At 44.6% G+C, this 19,603-nt stretch overlaps 1 protein-coding gene and 1 pseudogene across 1 annotated transcript in view; both read left to right on the top strand.

Annotated features, from left to right (window-relative positions):
* Nucleotides 1–5,009: 5,009 nt before the first annotated feature.
* LOC147464589 (uncharacterized) lies at nt 5,010–9,893 on the top strand (annotated as a pseudogene).
* Nucleotides 9,894–15,727: 5,834 nt separating this feature from the next.
* Nucleotides 15,728–19,603, top strand: part of LOC147464588 (kinesin-like protein KIN-14I) — a 64,720-nt gene continuing 60,844 nt past the window's right edge. The window contains exons 1-6 of the mRNA XM_086515941.1: nt 15,728–16,128; nt 16,202–16,332; nt 16,840–16,912; nt 17,267–17,398; nt 17,482–17,720; nt 17,890–18,217. Coding sequence (XP_086372067.1) covers nt 16,123–16,128; nt 16,202–16,332; nt 16,840–16,912; nt 17,267–17,398; nt 17,482–17,720; nt 17,890–18,217 — 909 coding nt within the window. The 5' untranslated portion in view covers nt 15,728–16,122. The remainder of the gene's footprint in view (nt 16,129–16,201; nt 16,333–16,839; nt 16,913–17,266; nt 17,399–17,481; nt 17,721–17,889; nt 18,218–19,603) is intronic.

Below are 19,603 nucleotides of genomic sequence, written 5' to 3'. Positions count from 1 at the left end.
CTCTCTCTCCCCTTCTCCTCCTCCTCTCTCTCTCTCTCTCTCTCTCTCTCTCTCTCTCTCTCTCTCTCTCTCTCTCTCTCAGTCGTTTTTTGACCTAGTAGACAGCAGTTTAATCTTTTGACCATAACTTGCTCATCCGAACTCCGATTTAGGTGATCTATAGTCTCAATCAAAGAGTACAAATCCCTCTACGCATTGATGTAAAGACATAATTTTTCTGTGTAATGGAAGGCTTTGCTGTAACAGCATCTCAGAACTGAAAAACTGTCAAAACTTTTCATTTTTGTTGCCGACTTGAAGGCAATGTCAGAGAAAACTCGCAAGGGTGGAAAAGCCACACTCGCCATGGAGAATGATGCAAAATCTCCAAGGAATTTAGATGCTAATCCAACCACATCGTCTACAACAACGGAAGCAATGATCATGGCTTACTTGATCTCGTTACAAGAAACCGTCAACAAGCAAGGTGAAGAGTTGCGCGCACTTGCAATGGAGAATGGCACTTTAAGAGTTCTCCTTGTGGAGAATGAGCACCTCAAGAAGGTTCTTGAAATGCAAACAACACGCTTGATGCATCTTGAGAATGAAGTTCAATAATGTAAACGCTCTCTTGTTGACATGAATGTATTGAGAGAGAGCTTGAGCAAAGTTGAGAGTGATCATGTATTGAAAGAGGAAACGATAGATACAATACGACATGATGTATGTGAGATGAGAAATGCATCCAAATCATGGGCTGATATTTGTAAGGATAATGTGGTTTCTACATCTTCTATCACGCAAGCCGTTGTCCAAGCAAAGAATGTAGAGAATGTGGACTCTCAAGAATTGCAAGAACGACAAAAACGCTCAAAGAACATCGTCATTCGCGGAATCAAGGAGTAAAGCATGGAAACACCCCAATCTCTTGTGGTTGCTATTGAAGAGTTTTTTACTACACACTTTGGCATGTCAGGAATCATGGCTTATGGTGCATATCGAGTTGGAAAACAAGGAGTCCCTCCCTGGGGAGAAAGACCTATTGTATATACCATGGCTGATGAGGTAAAGAGAAAGATCATTCTCGACAATGGTTGGATCTACCTCAAAGGAACGGGTTGTAATGTATATGAGGATCGCACTCTTATGCAACAAAATGTACGTCGCAAAGCATATGAGGAAAGAAGCAAGAAGTTAAGGTATCATCTCAAGAAGAAAAGCCACTTGAGGAGGATGCAAGTCCACCCAACAAATAGGGACACATGATCTATGAGACCAACTCACGATTGCGAATAAGCTTTTGGAATTGTAACGGGTATCCATGGAATGCGGTAATTGGCATTGATGAGCTTACCTGTGATACTTCTTGTCGAAGCATGGGAGCATGATGCACAACGAATTCTTGAATTTGACAAATACGATGTGCATTCTTTGATGTGGGCCAAAAATGCAAAGCAACGAAGAGGCCAAGGAGGCATAGCATGTATGACCAAAAAGGGTTTGAAAGATGTTTCCATTGTCAAAGAAGATAAATATAAACGCTACTTATGGCTGAAAATCAGCCCACCAAATGGTCAAGTCATGTTTGTGGTTGGTTGCTACATTCCTCACTATGACTCCAACTTTTATGCTCGCTTGAATATGGAAAGAGATCAGCCCTTTGTTGAACTAAAGGAAGACATTGCTCATTACAAGGATCAAGGTGAAGTCATTGTTTTTGGAGACATGAATGCTCGCACAAATATATTACAACACGACACACAACAAGTCGACATGCCGCATGTCTCAAGAAGAATGGATGACTCATACATGTATAATCGAAGCTCTAATGATGCAAAAGAAGTGGATCACTATGGAAAGTCACTTCTACATATGTGCAATAGTACCGGAATGCTCATTGCAAATGGTGTATCTCTATGGCAAGGCACCAATGACTTTACATGTAGAAAGCACAATGGTGATAGCATGATTGACTATATGTTTTTCTCGGAAGTCACTCTAGAATGCATACAAAGCTTTACACTAGGTGAATGGAATCCGGAATCGGATCATAGGATGTTATGTATTGACCTCAAGTGTGGTAAACGGGCCGAGCATGTAGCCTCCAATCATGATGTGAATCATTTGTACCTACGTCTAGACTTCAAACGAGTACTTATATATACTGATATGGTGGACCAAATGTTAAGCATGATAGAGCATCAAGAGAGTCCAACATTAGAATGCAAGTGGAAAGTTTTCAAAGAAGTAATTTGCTCTTGTGCGAAGGAATGCTTTTTGGTGAAACACATGTCTTGCAAAAGGTCTAAGAAGGGTAGCACCAAGACGAAATGGTTTGACATGGAATGTAGTCAAGCCCGAAAACACTTGCTAAGATTGGATGCAATCAAAGACAAGGAAGTTTACTTGGAATGTTCACACACATACAAAGCACTTGTTCAAAAGAAGAGGAGAAGGTGGGAAGTCAAAAAACAACTTCTTTTAGCGCAAGAGAAAGCATATGCATGTGACAAGTTTTGGCAAAATCTAAAAGGCAAGCGCGTTGAGAGCTTTGGTGACTTGACTCTTGAGGATATGTATATGCATTGCAAGAACCTCTATGAGAAACCCAATGTTGATAAGATGGAGTGTTGTAGCTCCCTTCCGTTTATGTCTCCCTTCTTTACCATTGAAGATGTATGCCGCGCGCTTGAGAAACTTGCTACCCGCAAGGCAGGTGACCTTCAAGGTGTCAAGGCTGAAATGATTAAATGGACAAGCAAGAAAACACGATATTGGATATGCGATATGTTTAACCTTGCACTTCAGTATGGCATGCCTCATGATTGGAGGCAAATTGGATCAAACCTTTGCACAAAGGAGGAGATATAAACAATGTGAACAACTATTGCACTATAATGGTTGGTTCTTTGATGGCAAAGTTATTTGGATGTATCATGGAGATGAAGATAAGTGAATGGGCTAAAAAGAATGGCAAACGTGCGCTTGGCCAAGCAGGTTTTCGAAAGCATCATAGCACTATTGATCACCTTGTCACTCTTCGAGTTCTTATGGAAGCGTCTCGATTAAAAGGAAAAAAGTTGTATTGTTGCTTTGTGGATTTCAAGAAAGCTTTTGACATGGTATCGCGAGGAAATCTTTGGAGACGTATACAAAGCCTTCAAGTGCCGAGAGAATTTATGCATGCAGTCTTTCGCATCTACCAAAAAGTGATATGTCGATTACGTATGGGAGATGGAATTTCAAAATTTTTTGCAAGCACCATTGGTGTCAAACAAGGATGCCCACTTTCCCCAACCCTCTTTGGGCTACTCATTGATGAATTGGAATGCATGGTTCTTGATTTTATGCAGCAAGAAGGCATAGTAGAGGTTAAGATCGAAAATGCAGTGATCATGCCTTTGCTTTATACCAATGATGTAGTGCTCTTGGCACATACCTTAGAAGATGCACAAAAGCTTATGAGTGTCTTGGAACGCTTTTGCCTACATAGCGGGCTGATCGTGAATGGATCCAAAACCAAGGTTATGCTTGTAAAGATACTCAATGATGAAAATCCATGCATTGTATACAACAATGAGCAACTTGAAGTGGTAGATCACTTCAAGTACCTTGGCCTTGAGGTTCCATCCAATCATAAATGGAAGGATTGTGCAATGCGTCGCTTGGAAGCCGGAAAGAGGGCTTATTATGCATTTGAGAACATGTGCAATGCTGGAGAGATAAAGTGTTGGGCTCTCAAAAAGTACCTCTTTGACACATTGGTGACACCGGTGCTTCTTTATGGAGTGGAGGTGTGGGGTGGAAGCATCGGGAAGTCTACTTGGAAAGAGTTTGAGAATGTCCAAAAGCATTTTCTATCTTGGGCATGCAAAGGGTTGTGGAGTACATGCATAAGACACAACATAGCCCTTTGCATCAACTTCCTAGAATCGCATATGAAGCAAGTCAACGGGTTCAAAAGACATGCAAGAGCAAAATACTAAGTTCGGGGTGGATGCTTGACATCAAGAAATGGTTTGGAAGATGGGATGCATGTCACTTGGTCAAGGATGCGTCGATCGACTCCCAAGTTAATGAGGCCTTCTTACAACGCCAATGTATCACGGCTTGGGAGAAATCCGGAGGTTCTCGCTTCAGCCATTACACCACACACGTTGCCCCAAACTACAAATCTCTCTTCTTCTCCGAACGAGGTAACCGAACCCATCCCTACATCCTTGAGCCCATCCCGTTGAGTGCGATCCGCACCATTGCCTCCATTCGTCTTAGCTCCCATTCTCTACGCTGCGAGACAGGACGTTGGGGCACTGTATTCAGCCATGAGCTCTCCCTACATACCTTCCTCTCCCAACCACGATGTGGACTCTCTATTGCGACGCTCATTTCAGCCATTTTTTAGCATCGAGAGTCACTTATGACCTCCACTCACACCACGTGACATGTTCATTTCGTCCCATAGGTCATATTTGACCTCCGAGGATGATAATAGAACTATCTATCTCTATCTGTGTGTGTGTGTGTGTGTGTGTGTGTGTGTGTAAAGCTCTCTGTGTCGCTCTCCCTCTCTCTCTCTCTCTCTCTCTCTCTCTCTCTCTCTCTCTCTCTCTCTCTCTCTCTCTCTCTCTCTCTCTCTCTCTCTCTCTCTGCTCGTAACCCTAGTGCCTAGCTCCAACGTCCTCCTCAGCCCCCCCTGGGCGAGGGGTTGCCCTTGGGGGAGGCGTTAAGCCTCAGCTCAACCCCCCTCTACAGTGAGATCCCCTTCAAAGCTCTGTACGATGCTGGTCGTCTTTGCCCCAGCCCCAGCCACCCGCCCAAGCTCAGGCTCTGATGACTTGACCTCTACCTGACTGCACCTGCCCAGACTCGGTCTCTGTAGACTCGGATAGAGGCTTGCTTTGCTGCTCTCAACGTACCACACACAGGCGATGCTCGCTTTGCTGCTCTCGACGTGCCACACACAGGCAGATTTTAATTAAACCAAGCCCAAGCCTTCATTTTGAATTTGCTTCCTGGACTGAGTGCCCACCATGGCCACTCGGACTTCATCTCGCGGGAAGCTCACATTCGCCGGCGTCGTGGCAACACCCCCACAGGTGGACAGTATAGCCCGGCTTCAACATGAAGTCGAAAAACTTCGCAAGGAAAACGACGCTCTTAAGGAAAGACTCACAGCCATTGAGTCTTGCCTCACCACAGCGGAGAACTCCAACAAGGGGAAGATGGAACAAAAGGAAATCAAGCTCAATACGGAGGCAGAAGTCACACTCACCGAGAAGGTCAAGACTCAAGTGCAAGATGTCATCCTGCGCAAAGTAGAAGACCGTGTGGCGTCTACGCTACGCGAACAACAACGACAAGAGGCCATTGCTCTCAATGTTCGCATTTGCGGGCTCCCGAGCGATTGGCAAGGAAAGGAGAACCCCAAGTTCCACGAGTCTTTTGCTCGCATCCAAACAACAACCCCCATGATACAATGGGATCCATCGACAATCACCACTCTCGCTCACGAGCATCGCACCAACCATGCAATTCTTACCTTCAAGACCAAAGCGGATCGATTCAAGCTCCTTGAGCAATCAAAGCTTCTCAAGGACACAAAAATTTGGTTTGCTGAAGATCTCACACCCACCCAACTCAAACAGAAGAAGGCCGAACTCCAAAAGATGTGCGAAGCATGCACAGCAGGGAAATGGGCAGTGTACCGAGGAGGTAAAGCCATCATCCAAGAGTTTCGAACTCCCAAACCAGCTCCCCCCTCCTCACCTATCTCATCTTAGGTTTTTGTCCATCCCCCATCCCACCTTATCTTTTTTTCACACCACTCGATGGACCCTCAGTCCTTAACTGATATGTATCAGACAGATCCTTTGAAATGTTTTGTTTCTGGTCCCATAGGTCATATATGACCTCCATGAACGATAATTCAATCTCTCTCTCTCTCTCTCTCTCTCTCTCTCTCTCTCTCTCTCTCTCTCACTAGCACAAAAACCACCTCTAAAGGCTAATATAGTGCACACCTTAGAGCCTAAACCAAGAGGCTTATAAGGTTACAAGATTTTGGATAGAAGTATCTCTTACTTCAACCTCACCCCCCAATTTTTTAAATAAAAAAAGACTCCACTACCCCCACTACACCCCTCCCTAACCGTGCACCCTTTGGGCTTCCCTCTCTTTGTTTTTGAGGTTGCACCCTTCTCTCTCTCTAGCCTATAAATATAGAGGTTTGGTTGTCCATTTTAAGGTGACATTTTTTTCACAAACAAGTTGTCAACAAAGAGAAATCTCACCACACCCTCTCATCACTCTGCTCAAATGGAATCTTCCTCTCAGGTTTGTAGCTTACCCTTGCTTTTGATTGTTCTTTTTTAGCTTGACAGCTATGACATGTAGGATTATCCTATGACACCCGCCTTCCACCATTTTTTACTAACATTTTTATGTTTGTTTTGATGGTGATGGTGACAGGTAACAGGGTCTTCCTTTGGCTAAAACATTGCAATCTAGCTCAAGCTACCAAAGTTTAAGCTTTTCTCTCTCTCTCTCCATTGTTTGTAAACAAGCACTTTTTCATTATAATGGCTTCCAATAAGAGTATTTTTGAGCATTCTTGACCACTGTGTTTTAATGGTAAAAGTGGGTTCTTCATTTTGTAAATTCCTAGTAACCTACTCTCTCTCTAGTGGTCAGAGTAGCCCTTCACTAGCCCACTAGCTAGTATTTTATTCTATTTTCCTTTTTTAAACAAAAGGGCTACCTCTGATCTGTAAGGACATATGATATATCTCTTTTCTTTCTCACACCTTAAATGCCCCATACTCTCCTTTTGGTGTCATAGACTCCACTTTCACCTACACCTACCCTTTACTCAGATTTTGGCCCGTTACAAAGAACGTCACCTTCTTTTTGGTACACCCCTTTGATGAGAGCCTTTTTAACTTTAAAAGCTGGGTTCCACACACAACTGTTTGAATAATTATCTCCGTTTGGTTTTTTTGGCTTTCGGACGCACCTCCTTTCACTTCCGTGGACAGTGGGTTACCTCTCCTTTTTTCACTTTACAGCTGTGGCTTATCTCTAACTCCCTCCCAAGGCATAGAAACCCCAAAATATTTCATGTACGCTCTGTGGCCATTACCATGGTCTGCTACACTCGTGTAACGCGTGCCAGTTCCTTCCCCCGTCTTAATCTTCTACTGCTCGCACACAATTTGGTCGCTCCCTACTTACCTGCGCTACAGCAGGAAGATTAATTGCCTTCTTCTTCGCCTACAACGCCATGGCGAGCTTCTGAATCTCTACCTCTACGACCGCACCACTCGAGACTCCACGAAAACTAGCCAGCGCTCAGCAGGGCCTGTCTTTGTGGCTCAGGGGAATGGGTGTAGGCAAAGGCTGAACTATTTCTGCAGGTTTGTTGTCTAATGCGGAAAGGGAAAGAGTTTGATGATACTGTAGGAATCGTCTTCTGCAATTCCTGCTTCAATGGCGTCAATTCCTCCATCATCTCGACGGATTGGCCAGATCTGTGGAGATGATGTACCATCTGTCTACTACTTCTTCTCTGCACAAGATTTCAGATTTTTTTAAATGCCTTAGAAGGCAATCTATGCTGCTGGACTTGGTCTACAGAAGCACTCGATCCTCACACATCATTTTTTTCTGCTTTGCCGATTCCGACAGCCCCTATTCTAGCTTCTCTCACAACCTACACAAGCTATTCTGGCAGCCCCTGTATTGGCAACTCTCACCCGTCTACTGCTTCTTCTCAACACAAGCTTCCGGATTTTTGAATGCCTCTATGCTGCTGGACTTCATCTACAGGAACACCCGATCCACACACATCCTTTTTTTGAGCTTTGCCGATTCCAACAGCCCCTTTTCCAACAACTCTCACAACCTCTTCCCCTTTTCGGATCTACTCGCTGGTGCCCTTTCTTTCCAAAGCTTGTTGGCCGATTGATTCTCATGAGTCGAAACCTGGAAGAACACCCTGCTCTGGCTTGTTTACCCGCTGGGTTAACCTTCTTTCATATCTGCATCCCTAAAGCCAGGAAAGCCATTACTATGGCTCTCTCTCTCTCTCTCTCTCTCTCTCTCTCTCTCTCTCTCTCTCTCTCTCTCTCTCTCTCTCTCTCTCTCTCTCTCTCTCTCTCTCTCTCTCTCTCTCTCTCTCTCTCTCTCTCTCTCTGCACGTTTATTTTGCAAGCAGGTTTTTTCCCCTTATTATGCCTTACTACACCTTTTTTTAAAATCTTTTTATGAATCTTTTGTACCTCTGGTGTATTTGCTGACTCAAAGTTTTATGAGCATTGGAATCATCTAATTTCTTTTCCATGCCTTACAGCTAGCTGCGGCTTAATCAGGATGGGATGAGAGCCTTATGGCTCTAGGATACTCTGCACAAAATTTCCCCCCCTCTGTAATTGTCTAGGGTTTGCTTCTTTGCATTAGTGACCCTATCTTTCACTCCACCCTGCTCGAACTTGATGGCGCCATCCCTTCTCAGCAGGCTGAAGATACCACAATCCTATCCACTCTTGACCTTCCCGCATGGTTTCTCTTGTATGCCATGGCACAGGAAAACCCACATGCTGCGATTACCCACCTACGTGATTTGGCGGCAAATCTACCCGCAATTATTGACGCAGATGAGCGTGAGCGGAAAGAGTGGCTCGAGCATGCACCAAATTTAATGTGACGATTCATGGAGAGTAATAAAAAAGCGGCTGCGAAACGACCCACTAACCCGACAACGAAAGAGACATTTACTTAATGGCTTTTCAAAGATCATCACAACACCTCCAACCGCTACCGGAAGCTCACTCTTACCTATGGATCTTGACGAAGAGGAGCAGATGCTTGCAAACAAAGACTTCACCATTGCCACACCGAGTCGAAGCCTCACCACAAAGCCCTTTGAAACCTACACCGATCCCTTCATCCCAAGCCGGATTTTGGAGATGTTTTTGGGTAAAGCTCACCATGAAGCTTGGTCCTTCGGTAATTTTACTTTACTTGCTCCCCTCCCCGAGAATCTTCTCCTTACTCTACTTAATGATCATGATAAGACTGCGGTCAAGCAAGGTCTTATGCAGATTCTTGAGGGCAATAACTCCTACCTCTTCGAAAACACTCTAATTGCCACCCCCTTCTCTATGTCATTTTTCGAACCACGCCGTTGTAATGCAACTTTTGGTCGCGTGGTCGGGGTTAAGGGTGTCATCTCTACCACAAACCGAGATACTAATTATACTACACAAGTATGGAATGTGCACCGACCTTTTCTTAAGTGCAGTTGCGAGCATATTGGACAAGGGGATCATTGCCAGGACAACAATGTTTTGTGGTTCAATCATGCTTTATGGTTGGTTCTCAATCAACTACCTCGCTTCTTCCCAAGCTCAAACCTTAAACGGTCTACTATTGCCTTTATGAGTTGGGTCGCTAAAGAAGCCCAAGAAGTGATTAAAGCTCTCCTCCTCCATGTATTCTACAGGCAAAAGCTAAAAGATGCTATCACTCATTCTATTTTGTTTAGCCACAAAGCACCTTCTTGCAGTTCATCCTCGGAAGTGGATACTTTTGTGAATGCGGCAGTTGCTCCAATTTCAAAGGCATCCCACGATACTCGTTCGGCCAAAAAAGCACGTGGAGAAGGGAATCAAACCGCGCGCAGAAGAGGAAGGAACTTCCCCTCTCAACGCTCAAACACCTCTACTACACCTCCAAGATGGAAGACAGCCTCACCAGCCAACTCCACCGCTAGTAGCCGCACCCCTCAAAACCCCACCCCCAATTTCCCACCATTCTTTGCACAAGCTTCTGCCCCACCCCCCATCCCAACTCCAAAAACCAAAACCGTCTTCGCCCAGGCATGCGTAACTAGTGCTAAATCCCTCCTTTATGATTAATGCAGGTTTCCAAAGATGTGCATGGACGCTTTCGGTTTCTCCCCAAGAGCAAGGCAAAGGGAACCTTTGTTCCCCTTCATTTTTTCAACCCCTTGCTTGATATCAAAAATCTCACCTCTTTTTTTAGCTTGTTTTTCTTCGGGCTTGGCATTTCCACCACTCCCCTATGGGATGAATGCATTTTCAGTTGGGCTTTTGATCCCCCTTTGAAAGTAACACTCTATAATGCGAAGGAAGTTTTCACCTCTCTCACACCCCATGAGTGCTTTTGTAACTTGGAAATCACCGCACAACACATAATCTCCACAAATTTTTGTTATTTTATGAGTACCTCTCTCACTCACCTTTGTGGCCACGGTCTTGGTCACATACCAACTAAACCACCTAACTTCATAGAAGCTTTTGAAGAGCTAAATCAAGCACTCTTATATCTCATAAAATCTCGTTGCATCACTCTACCTTCTAACCTAACACACGAAGAATTAACTAATGCGTTCTCAACTTATTGTGGGAAATTCCTCCCTTCTAAAATCCAACACCACATCCATAATGATCTCACAAGAGAAATTAAAGAACTAAGGAACAAATTCTTTCTTACTTGCATTGACAAGGCTCCGAAAAATATGATTATCATTTGTAAAGCCTTTGTTCTTTTTGAAGCCCCAAAATGCCTACAAGGCAATGATTTTACACCATCTCCTCTAGGGATTGAGGGAGTTACCTCCCTTGTGCTAACTTTTCTCTCTCAATACACCTTTCCAGAACACCACTCCCTCCCCTATCTCACCGGCATATACAAACTGCATAAGGCCTCTTTTAGATGGATTACATGTGGGGCTACCTGTTGCTACTCAGAAATCTCTACACTTATGGCTTGCTTGTTAAAAACTTGTATTCCACTACTCAAGGAACGAGCCAAAAAACTTAACAACAAAGCACTTTTATGTCACCATCTTCATCTACAATCTTGGTGGATTGTAGATTCGGTTTACGATTGCATCCTCAACCTCCCCTCTCATGCATCACAATTCTACTCACGGGATGTAAAAAGATGCTTCGAGAACATCCCACACGCAGGGGTACAAGGCCTAATCCATCATCTTACCTTGTTAATTACCCATGCCTTCTCCGCATCTCTAAAAACATTCGTCTCTTTCAAAAGATTCCCATCCAATTGCATAGAGGGCACTTGGTCTTCCTATAGATATAAATCAAGTCTTTCATTTAATCTCAAGGAAGTACTCCAACTAAACGATTGGCTCATTAATAACATGTTTTTACAATGTCAAGGGAAAATTTATAGGCAAGCCAACGGAATCCCAATGGGACTAGCATGCTCCCCCCTATGGTGCAATCTCTACCTCCACTCCCTAGAGTTTGAGTTTCTCTCTAACACTCTCAACACACATAATGCTAAAGAGATTCTCTCAACTTTAGGTCATCCCTTTAGATATTACGACGATATCTTACTTGTAAACTCTACAAACCCATCTTTCTTCATAGAGCAACACAAAATCTACCCCAGTTGCTTACCCATTGAAACCACCTCTGGTAACTCTACCAAATGTCTAAACCTCCATCTGTCTACCCTATTTGGCTATCTCACAAAAAGCCTTACGCCAAAAGAAGATAAACTCCCGTGCACACCTATAAGATACCTCAAACGATCCAGCAACCGGCCATCTGAATGGGCGCATAAGGTCATTATCTCACAGCTCAAACCAATACTCTACTAGAACTCCAATGCTATGGAATCCTCTAAAGACATTAAAATGCTTGTGGACTCTTTTTGTGAAAATGGTTTCGAGAGAGCTAAACTTTGGAGACTTGTGAGAAGATTCCTTTCAGAGTTTTCAGCTTCAAAATTCTCATGCCACCCAACTATACTCTTAGACTTGCTAGATTTTGGAGGGCACTAGGACCCCTTGGGGGGCCTAGTGCCCCCTTTGGGACAAATCCTCATCCTTCCTAGTGCGGGCGGAGGAGGGTCTCTCTCACTAGCACAAAAACCACCTCTAAAGGCTAATATAGTGCACACCTTAGAGCCTAGACCAGGCTTATAACGTTACAAGATTTTGGATGGAAGTATCTCTTACTTCAACCTCACCCCCCAATTTTTTAAATAAAAAAATACTCCACTACCCCCACTACACCCCTCCCTAACCGTGCACCCTTTGGGCTTCCCTCTCTTTGTTTTTGAGGTTGCACCCTTCTTCTCTCTAGCCTATAAATATAGAGGTTTGGTTGTCCATTTTAAGGTGACATTTTTTTCACAAACAAGCTGTCAAGAAAGAGAAATCTCACCACACCCTCTCACCACTCTGCTCAAATGGAATCTTCCTCTCAGGTTTGTAGCTTACCCTTGCTTTTGATTGTTCTTTTTTAGCTTGACATCTATGACATGTAGGATTATCCTATGACACCTGCCTTCCACCATTTTTTACTAACATTTTTATGTGTGTTTTGATGGTGATGGTGACAGGTAACAGGGTCTTCCTTTGGCTAAAACATTGCAATCTAGCTCAAGCTACCAAAGTTTAAGCTTTTCTCTCTCTCTCTCTCTCCATTGTTTGTAAACAAGCACTTTTTCATTATAATGGCTTCCAATAAGAGTATTTTTGAGCATTCTTGACCACTGTGTTTTAATGGTAAAAGTGGGTTCTTCATTTTGTAAATTCCTAGTAACCTACTCTCTCTTTCTCTCTCTCTCTCTCTCTCTCTCTCTCTCCTCCTCCTCCTCTCTCTTCTCTCTCTCTCTCTTTCTCTCTCTCTCTCTCTCTCTCTCTCTCTCTCTCTCTCTCTCTCTCTCTCCGACTCTCTCTCTAAAGCTCTCTCCCCCCCCCTCCCCCCTCCCTCCTCTCTCTCTCTCTCTCTCTCTCTCTCTCTCTCTCTCTCTCTCTCTCTCTCTCTCTCTCTCTCTCTCTCTCTCTCCACAAACATGCATGTAGCTCGCGCACAAAGAGGCACTGTCTATTCGCCGCCTGCTACTTACGACCTCGTGTGTGTGTGTGTTATGGTTTCGGCATAAATGTGACGGAGGCAGGGTCCGAGTTAATGAGAAAGGACGTAGAGAGAGACGTCTCTCTCTTTGCGAGCGCAGGTGCAGGCTACACCGAGCCTGCCTCTGAGTCTGCTGCCTCTGTGTGTGTGTGTGTGTGTGTGTGTCCGCGCTCAGAGAGCATTGCCCGGCCGCCTCTACTGAGTCTACTCTCTCTCTCTCTCTCTCTCTCTCTCTCTCTCTCTCTCTCTCTCTCTCTCTCTCTCTCTCTCTCTCTCTCTCCGTGCTCAGCCCGCCTTTGTGTCTGTCGGATGAACGTCGTGCTGCCCTGTGTCGGGGGGGAAGGGGGGGGGGGGATTTCCCTCCCCCATTATCTTTAGTATAGATGTCGTTTTCAATTTCAGAAATGCCGGTTGAGGGCGAGGGGAAAAGGATAAATTTTGCCCCAAAATAGAGAACTCTCTCTCTTTCTCTCTCTCTCTCTCTCTCTGTCTCTCTCTCTCTCGACTGTGCGACGTACGCAGTGTTTGGGAAAAATGTGTCTCAGCTTAACATCATGCCATTTTCAATTTCAAAAATTCCGGTTGAGGGCGAGGGGAAAAGGAGAAATTCCACCTCAGAATAGAGAAAAACAGTGTAAAAAACCAAAAAAATAACCTAATTTTCTAAAATTTCCTCTTGATTGTGGACGTATTATTAATGGGTTTCTAAAATTTCCTCTTGACTGTGGACGTATGTTTGTAAAAATGAATTTCATTTTTTCCCTGAATGTGGATGTATTACTAAAATTTAAAGGGTTTCATTCTCTCTCTCTCTCTCTCTCTCTCTCTCTCTCTCTCTCTCTCTTATGTGTGGCCGTTTGGTAACGCGAGCACGTGGGAGTAGGAGTGCACAGTGTCGGCGGCCTGCCTCGCGTCCCGCCTCGCGTCCCGCCTCTCTCTTGCGCTACGCGCAGTCCCCTCTCTCTCAGGCTTCAACACGATCATTGCCGTTTGGCTCAGAGGCCACTGCCGCGAGGGCGCTGGATTAAGTAGACAGTGATGCGTGGCGGGGGGGGGGGGGGGGGGGGGGGGGGGGGGGGGGGGGAATTCCCTCTCCCTTTATAGATAGTATAGATTCATCTCCAAAGCTTACATAACCAAATCAAATCCTACTTTTAGCATCATGTATCGATAGACGATGGAGCTTCTTTATTTAATCTCACAACCAAGGGTATCTTAGGAATGCTGAAAAATTTGAAGGCCATTTTGGGTCGCTCAAAACTGAGGCAATTTGGTTACTTGAGCAGCAGGTGCGTATGCTAGGCTGGTTACTTGAGCACATGGAAAAAGGTTAGAGGAGGCACGATTCCTGGGCGTCCAAGGTTAGGCAGGGGTTGAGCCGACGATGCAGTCCGCAGGATCTAAAGCGGCGCCCTTGATGGGTTGGGGCAGCTTGACTGCGCCGCGTGCATAGTTTGCAGTCTCGAGTCTCTCGACTCTCGACTCTCGAACAGGCGCGCCGCACGCCCCCCCCCCCCCCCCCCCCCCCCTTCTCTCTCTCTCACTCGGTGACCTTTCCACCCTCTTACTCTCTTTCTCTCGCACTGCGTGACTTCTCCACCTGTCCACTGTCTCATCTCATGTAGGTCACACTCGCCCGAGAAGTCGAGAGCTGTTGGATGCAGGAGGTGAGGCCACGTGTCCGGGGGGAGGGACCGGAATCCCTTCCCCCATTATCTATTAGTATAGATTTGGCAAGGCCTTTCAAGTCCCAAAGAAACCCTTTGCTTTTACAGATACCTTTCGCATCTTGCGATGGTAAAAGTGCGTCACAAAGGTGACAATGCAAAATGGTTGAAGGATAAGGTGTGTGGCGAGTTTATGAAAATTTGCAAGGTAGAGTGAAGGTTCTTTTGAATGAGAGGCAATTGATATCCCAAACCCTTTCTCCATGGTCTTCTCTTGAGTGCATAGTCTTTGTGCCCTGTACAATGAGATCTTCCCTAAAACAACAAACTAGAAGGAAGCGGAACTTTGTTAATTAATAATGCAAGACAATACAATCACAACTAAATGTAGGAAACAATGTGAGTGTCAAGACGTCATGAGCACTTTGCTAGGTTTCTGTCTCTTGAGGCTCTCTCAAGAAGCTTTGGTTCTGGCTTACAATCCTAGTCTTTTTCTCATAGATCTAGTAACCTTATTGGACAATCAAAACAATGCAATCCTCGTGGTCCAACATTAGTGATAGTCAGCACCCATTGTCATGCTCTGGAGGTGAAAAACCCCTCAAATGCTCATGTTATTAGAGCAGAGTCGCACCGGGGGTTAATGGGGGGAGAGGACAGTCCATTCTCAATAAAGGAGTAGAATAAACCAGAAATGTCGGATGCAAAAGATAACCCTACTTGCACTTCGTAAAAGGTAGGTAATAAGCTATATTTTTGCAAGACCTTTCATCTCCTGTTTCGTAGGTTGCAGCCTTCCGATCACAAGCCTTCACGTCGCCGTCATCCACTGCTGTAGAATCACTACCACTAACTCACCACAGAGGTGCGACCTAGTGTGCAGCCTTGCCCCCGTTCCCCCCACTAGCACCAGCGCGGCCCAGCTCTTAGATGCCATTGTGTGAGAATGTGGGTCAGCTTTGGACCAAGGCGTTACTCAGTGCTCACGAGTCACTAGGCCGAGTGTTGAAAGGCCAGCTTGTGGACCTGACAGAGACAAGGGGGTTTAAATTCGATAGCGAAACCGGGTGAGGCAAATTTAAAGAACTATGGTCACATGAAAACTTATGAAGAAAAAAAAACAATCGACAGAATTTAGGTGCTTTGGTTTTTTGTTGATGAGCAAGCCGAGATGCATGTGAGCGAGACTGCTCTCTCTTTCTCTCTCTACAGACAGGAGTCTGGACGCACAATCTCTCTCCCCCCCCCTCTCTCTCTCTCTCTCTCTCTCTCTCTTCTTTCTCGTTAACAACGGAACAAGCAGCTGCCTCCTCACACACAGACACCCCCACACGCACCTCCGGGACCCAAATTTAACAAGTTTTATACTCCGCCGGCCGGCACGCAGCGTCTGAGAGTTTCGGTTTTCTTAGATTATTCACAACAATGAGAAACAAAGCTGTAATGGCGAGCTTGATACCTCTATGAAGTCGGTGAAGATGGGCCTGCCTTTAGCTTAGGATTGATTTTGCAGAAGGGGGCTCGACGTGGGCTCCGGCTGGTCAGAGATCGAATCCTGCCAAATGCAGGTAAAATTTGCTCTGCAAATTTAGCTTGGAAGCTGTGCAGAGCTTGATTTTCCTCTTCATTCTTCGGTTAAAGATGTCTACCGTCAGTATGCCCCCACTCTCCATCAAGCGTCCCCCCTTCAGCAATGGTGCCACTCCTGTCCATCCAAAGGCTGCATCTCTTAATGGAGAAGATTATGACAGCGATGGCACTGACTGCACACAGTAAGTGGCTCTTGCCATTTCAAAAAAAGTACGATCGTCACCTGTTTGATTTGAAGAGCTTGGGTGGGTGATAGCGTGAGTGTGCTCGTTTTTGTCACTTATGATGCAACAAGCGAGGTGAAGCGACAGAACAAAACAAGAACATTAGTCATGTGTGTTGAGTATATGCCCATATTGCATGTAGTTTGCCTGAATGCCTTTTTTGTTCATGTAGCAAATCTGCTGGCATTGGAGTTGATTGCTTATATCAAATGGTTCCTGTGATACTTTGTATGAATGTGTCCGCATTTGGGAGCAGTTTACCACACAAATGCACATAAATGCTTTTCACCTGCTGTTTGAAAGAAGTAGTGGTTGCACAGAATTGTTGCTGCGTGTACTGATGCCTTCTGTGATGTTATGGATACATCTGAGTACTATGCTCGTCCTTTGTTTGCTATATTTTATCAAAGGGACTTTTAACTTATGGACAAACAAAATGAAGCAATGTCTTGATCCTTTTTACAGGACGCCCAGAGCTTCGTCTATGTCCATGGTCCCAGAATTGGCAGGTGCAATACCCCTTCTTGAAAGATTCCAGGTAATATTTATGGAGCTTTTAACTTCATGGCTTTATTTGTTTTCAGCTGACAGCTTTGTTAAAGCATCAGAAAAGCATGTCATTTTTGTTACTGATGTGGTTAATTGCACAATTGAGCTGATAGCTGTGCTATACCATAGCGTTGAATGCAGTAAAACATTAGTTGGCACTCCCAACTTTGTAATTTGAGATAGTGCACACAATCAATCTCTTTTGTCAAGTTTGCCTGTCAACTACTTGTTTGGCCTGACAAATGTCATTTCACCTGGTGCGCTGCTTGTAATGTTCTTGAAGTTGTTACCAAAGTTAGGCTCAAAAGTTTTGCAGCTGACAGAATTTCGTGACATTGATTAGGTTGATGGATTTTTAAGGTTGATGCAAAAGCAGCTACAAACAGGTGGCAAACGGGGTTTTTTTTCCAAAAGATCAGTGGCTCCTCAGGGGCGAGAAAAGTACACCATAGAAGATATGCTATGTTTTCAGAAGGTGTGTTGCTTTCTTGTCCTTGATAGCAGGTTGTGAAGGGTTCTTTGGTTTAATATTTATTTTTGTGGCATATTGTCTTTCAGGATCCAATTCCCACATCTCTTATGAGAATCAACAGTGATCTTATAAGCCGTGCAGTGAAACTTTTCCAGCTGGTTTTGAAGTACATGGCAGTTGACGGGTCTCAGGCCTCAACACCCTTGAGTGCACAAGAGCAGATTGACATCTTGATGAAGCTTTTTAAGCACACTTTAAAGAGAACCGAGCTTCGGGATGAGTTGTTTGCTCAAGTATCTAAACAGACTCGCAACAATCCGGACAAGTAGGAACTCTTGATGTGTTTAGAGTGCTCTTGTAGACGATTTCTTTTCCATTGTTGCAATGACCATGTATGCATTTTGAGATTTGTCACTGCTTGTTTGTCTTCTTATGACCCGTCATAATCTACCAGAGCCTTCTCTCAATTGCGTTTGCATGGTACTTCTCCACAGGGTCTCCTCTGCAAAAGCCTGGGAACTTCTATATTTATGTGCATCTGCAATGCCACCAGGAAAAGATGTTGCCGCATATTTATCTGAATATGTTCATGACGTGGGACATGCTCAAGATGTGGATCCAGAGATACAGGCTCTTGCATTGAAGACGTGGACTTCTCTAAGACGCACAGTCAAAGCAGGCCCCAGGCGAACTGTTCCTTCACAGGAAGAGATTGAAGCTCTTCTTGCTGGTCGCAAACTTACTACAGTTGCTTTTTTCTTAGATGAGACCTTTGAAGAAATTTCTTATGATATCTCAACCACTGTTGCTGAGGCAGTGGAGGTAAGGCTCGCCAAAAATCTTATGATCTGCTTTGCATAGTGTCTTTTTCTATGTGTTATTTAAAACTTAATTCAGTGCCTGTGTTTCAGTTGTATAGACTACACATGTTTATGACACAATCACTCGTCAGTATTCTGAGTTGCATGGACTCGATATTTCTTTGAAACTATATTATCTTCATATGACTTTTCTTGCATTCTTGCTATTACGTTTATTGAACCAGTTTGCACAATATTTACCATCTTCTATGCTGTCCAATTATGCTTTGTGAACTAGCTTAATTTTGGCCACTGCCAATGGCCTTTATATGTTGTCCCATCTTATAAGTTGATGGTTTTCAAGGCTGCAAGTTCTGTTTAAGGTTGTCGGGAATATTTTGAATGCTTTATTTATGTTAGAGGAAAGAAGAAGACAAGTTTTCACCTATAATGCAGAGTTTTAACTCAGCAATACTCTCTTGTGGAAATATTTTTTGAAACCTTTTCTGAGTTCGGCTTTCTATAAGCGGACTATAAGGTACCTTTAAATAGTTTGGAATAATGGGTTTGACCATGCTAATGATTCATCTATAAGTCACGTCAAAGTCACTTGACTGACCTAAGGTCAAGGAAATACTTACGGATCCCTCTGGGAGCATAAAAACAAACACTCCCATTCATTCTTTTGGCATATCTCTGGACGCTTTGTTTCCTTGCAGCCCTACTGGTTTTAGAAGCCATTGCCCCCTTCCCGCTCGCTAGCATTGAGCAGTTCCTTCCCGCAAGGAAGCAGCATTTCCAGATCCAGCCATCGTCCTCACAGTTTGCAGCCATCCTAGGTGCTATTGGCAGCCATCGCAGCTTTCCTCCCGGCGCCCCATTGCAGCATATGAAAGCTTCATCTGCTTCCCATCCATGGTGCCCATCATCCGTAGCATTTTCAGCCCGCGTTAACGTCAGATTTGCTGCGTTTTCAGTTTTGCAGATCTGCGTCTTCACAGCCGTCATTCAGCCCTTATCTCACATTCGGTGTGCAAATTAGCCTCGGTCTTTGTCATGGTGGCAATTCGCAACCCACAGAGCGGAATTACGAAGGTGCATCAAGTCAATCCCGGAGGTGCTTCATTTTGAAGAGTATTGTGGCTACATCATCCATTGGAGTCGAGTCGAGTCTTTCATTGGTCTACATTCCATTTACGCAATCTAAAGCAAATACCACATCGGTAACCTATTTTCTATGTAAACAATTTTTCTCTCTTTGGCGATCTAATCTGCCAAGGGTGAGGCCCTGGCAACCTATTCAAAGGCCCTGCATATAAGTGAAAAGCATCGGCCCAAAAGCTCGTGCCCCAAAAGCTTGCGGCTTGAGGGATGCTCCGCAAATCGTGGAAATCCGTACACTGTGCCA

Source organism: Adiantum capillus-veneris, chromosome 1, assembly GCF_014529385.1.
Source record: "Adiantum capillus-veneris isolate H3 chromosome 1, ASM1452938v2, whole genome shotgun sequence".
Classification (NCBI taxonomy): Eukaryota; Viridiplantae; Streptophyta; class Polypodiopsida; order Polypodiales; family Pteridaceae; genus Adiantum; species Adiantum capillus-veneris.
This window is presented reverse-complemented; position numbering and strand designations above follow the sequence as displayed.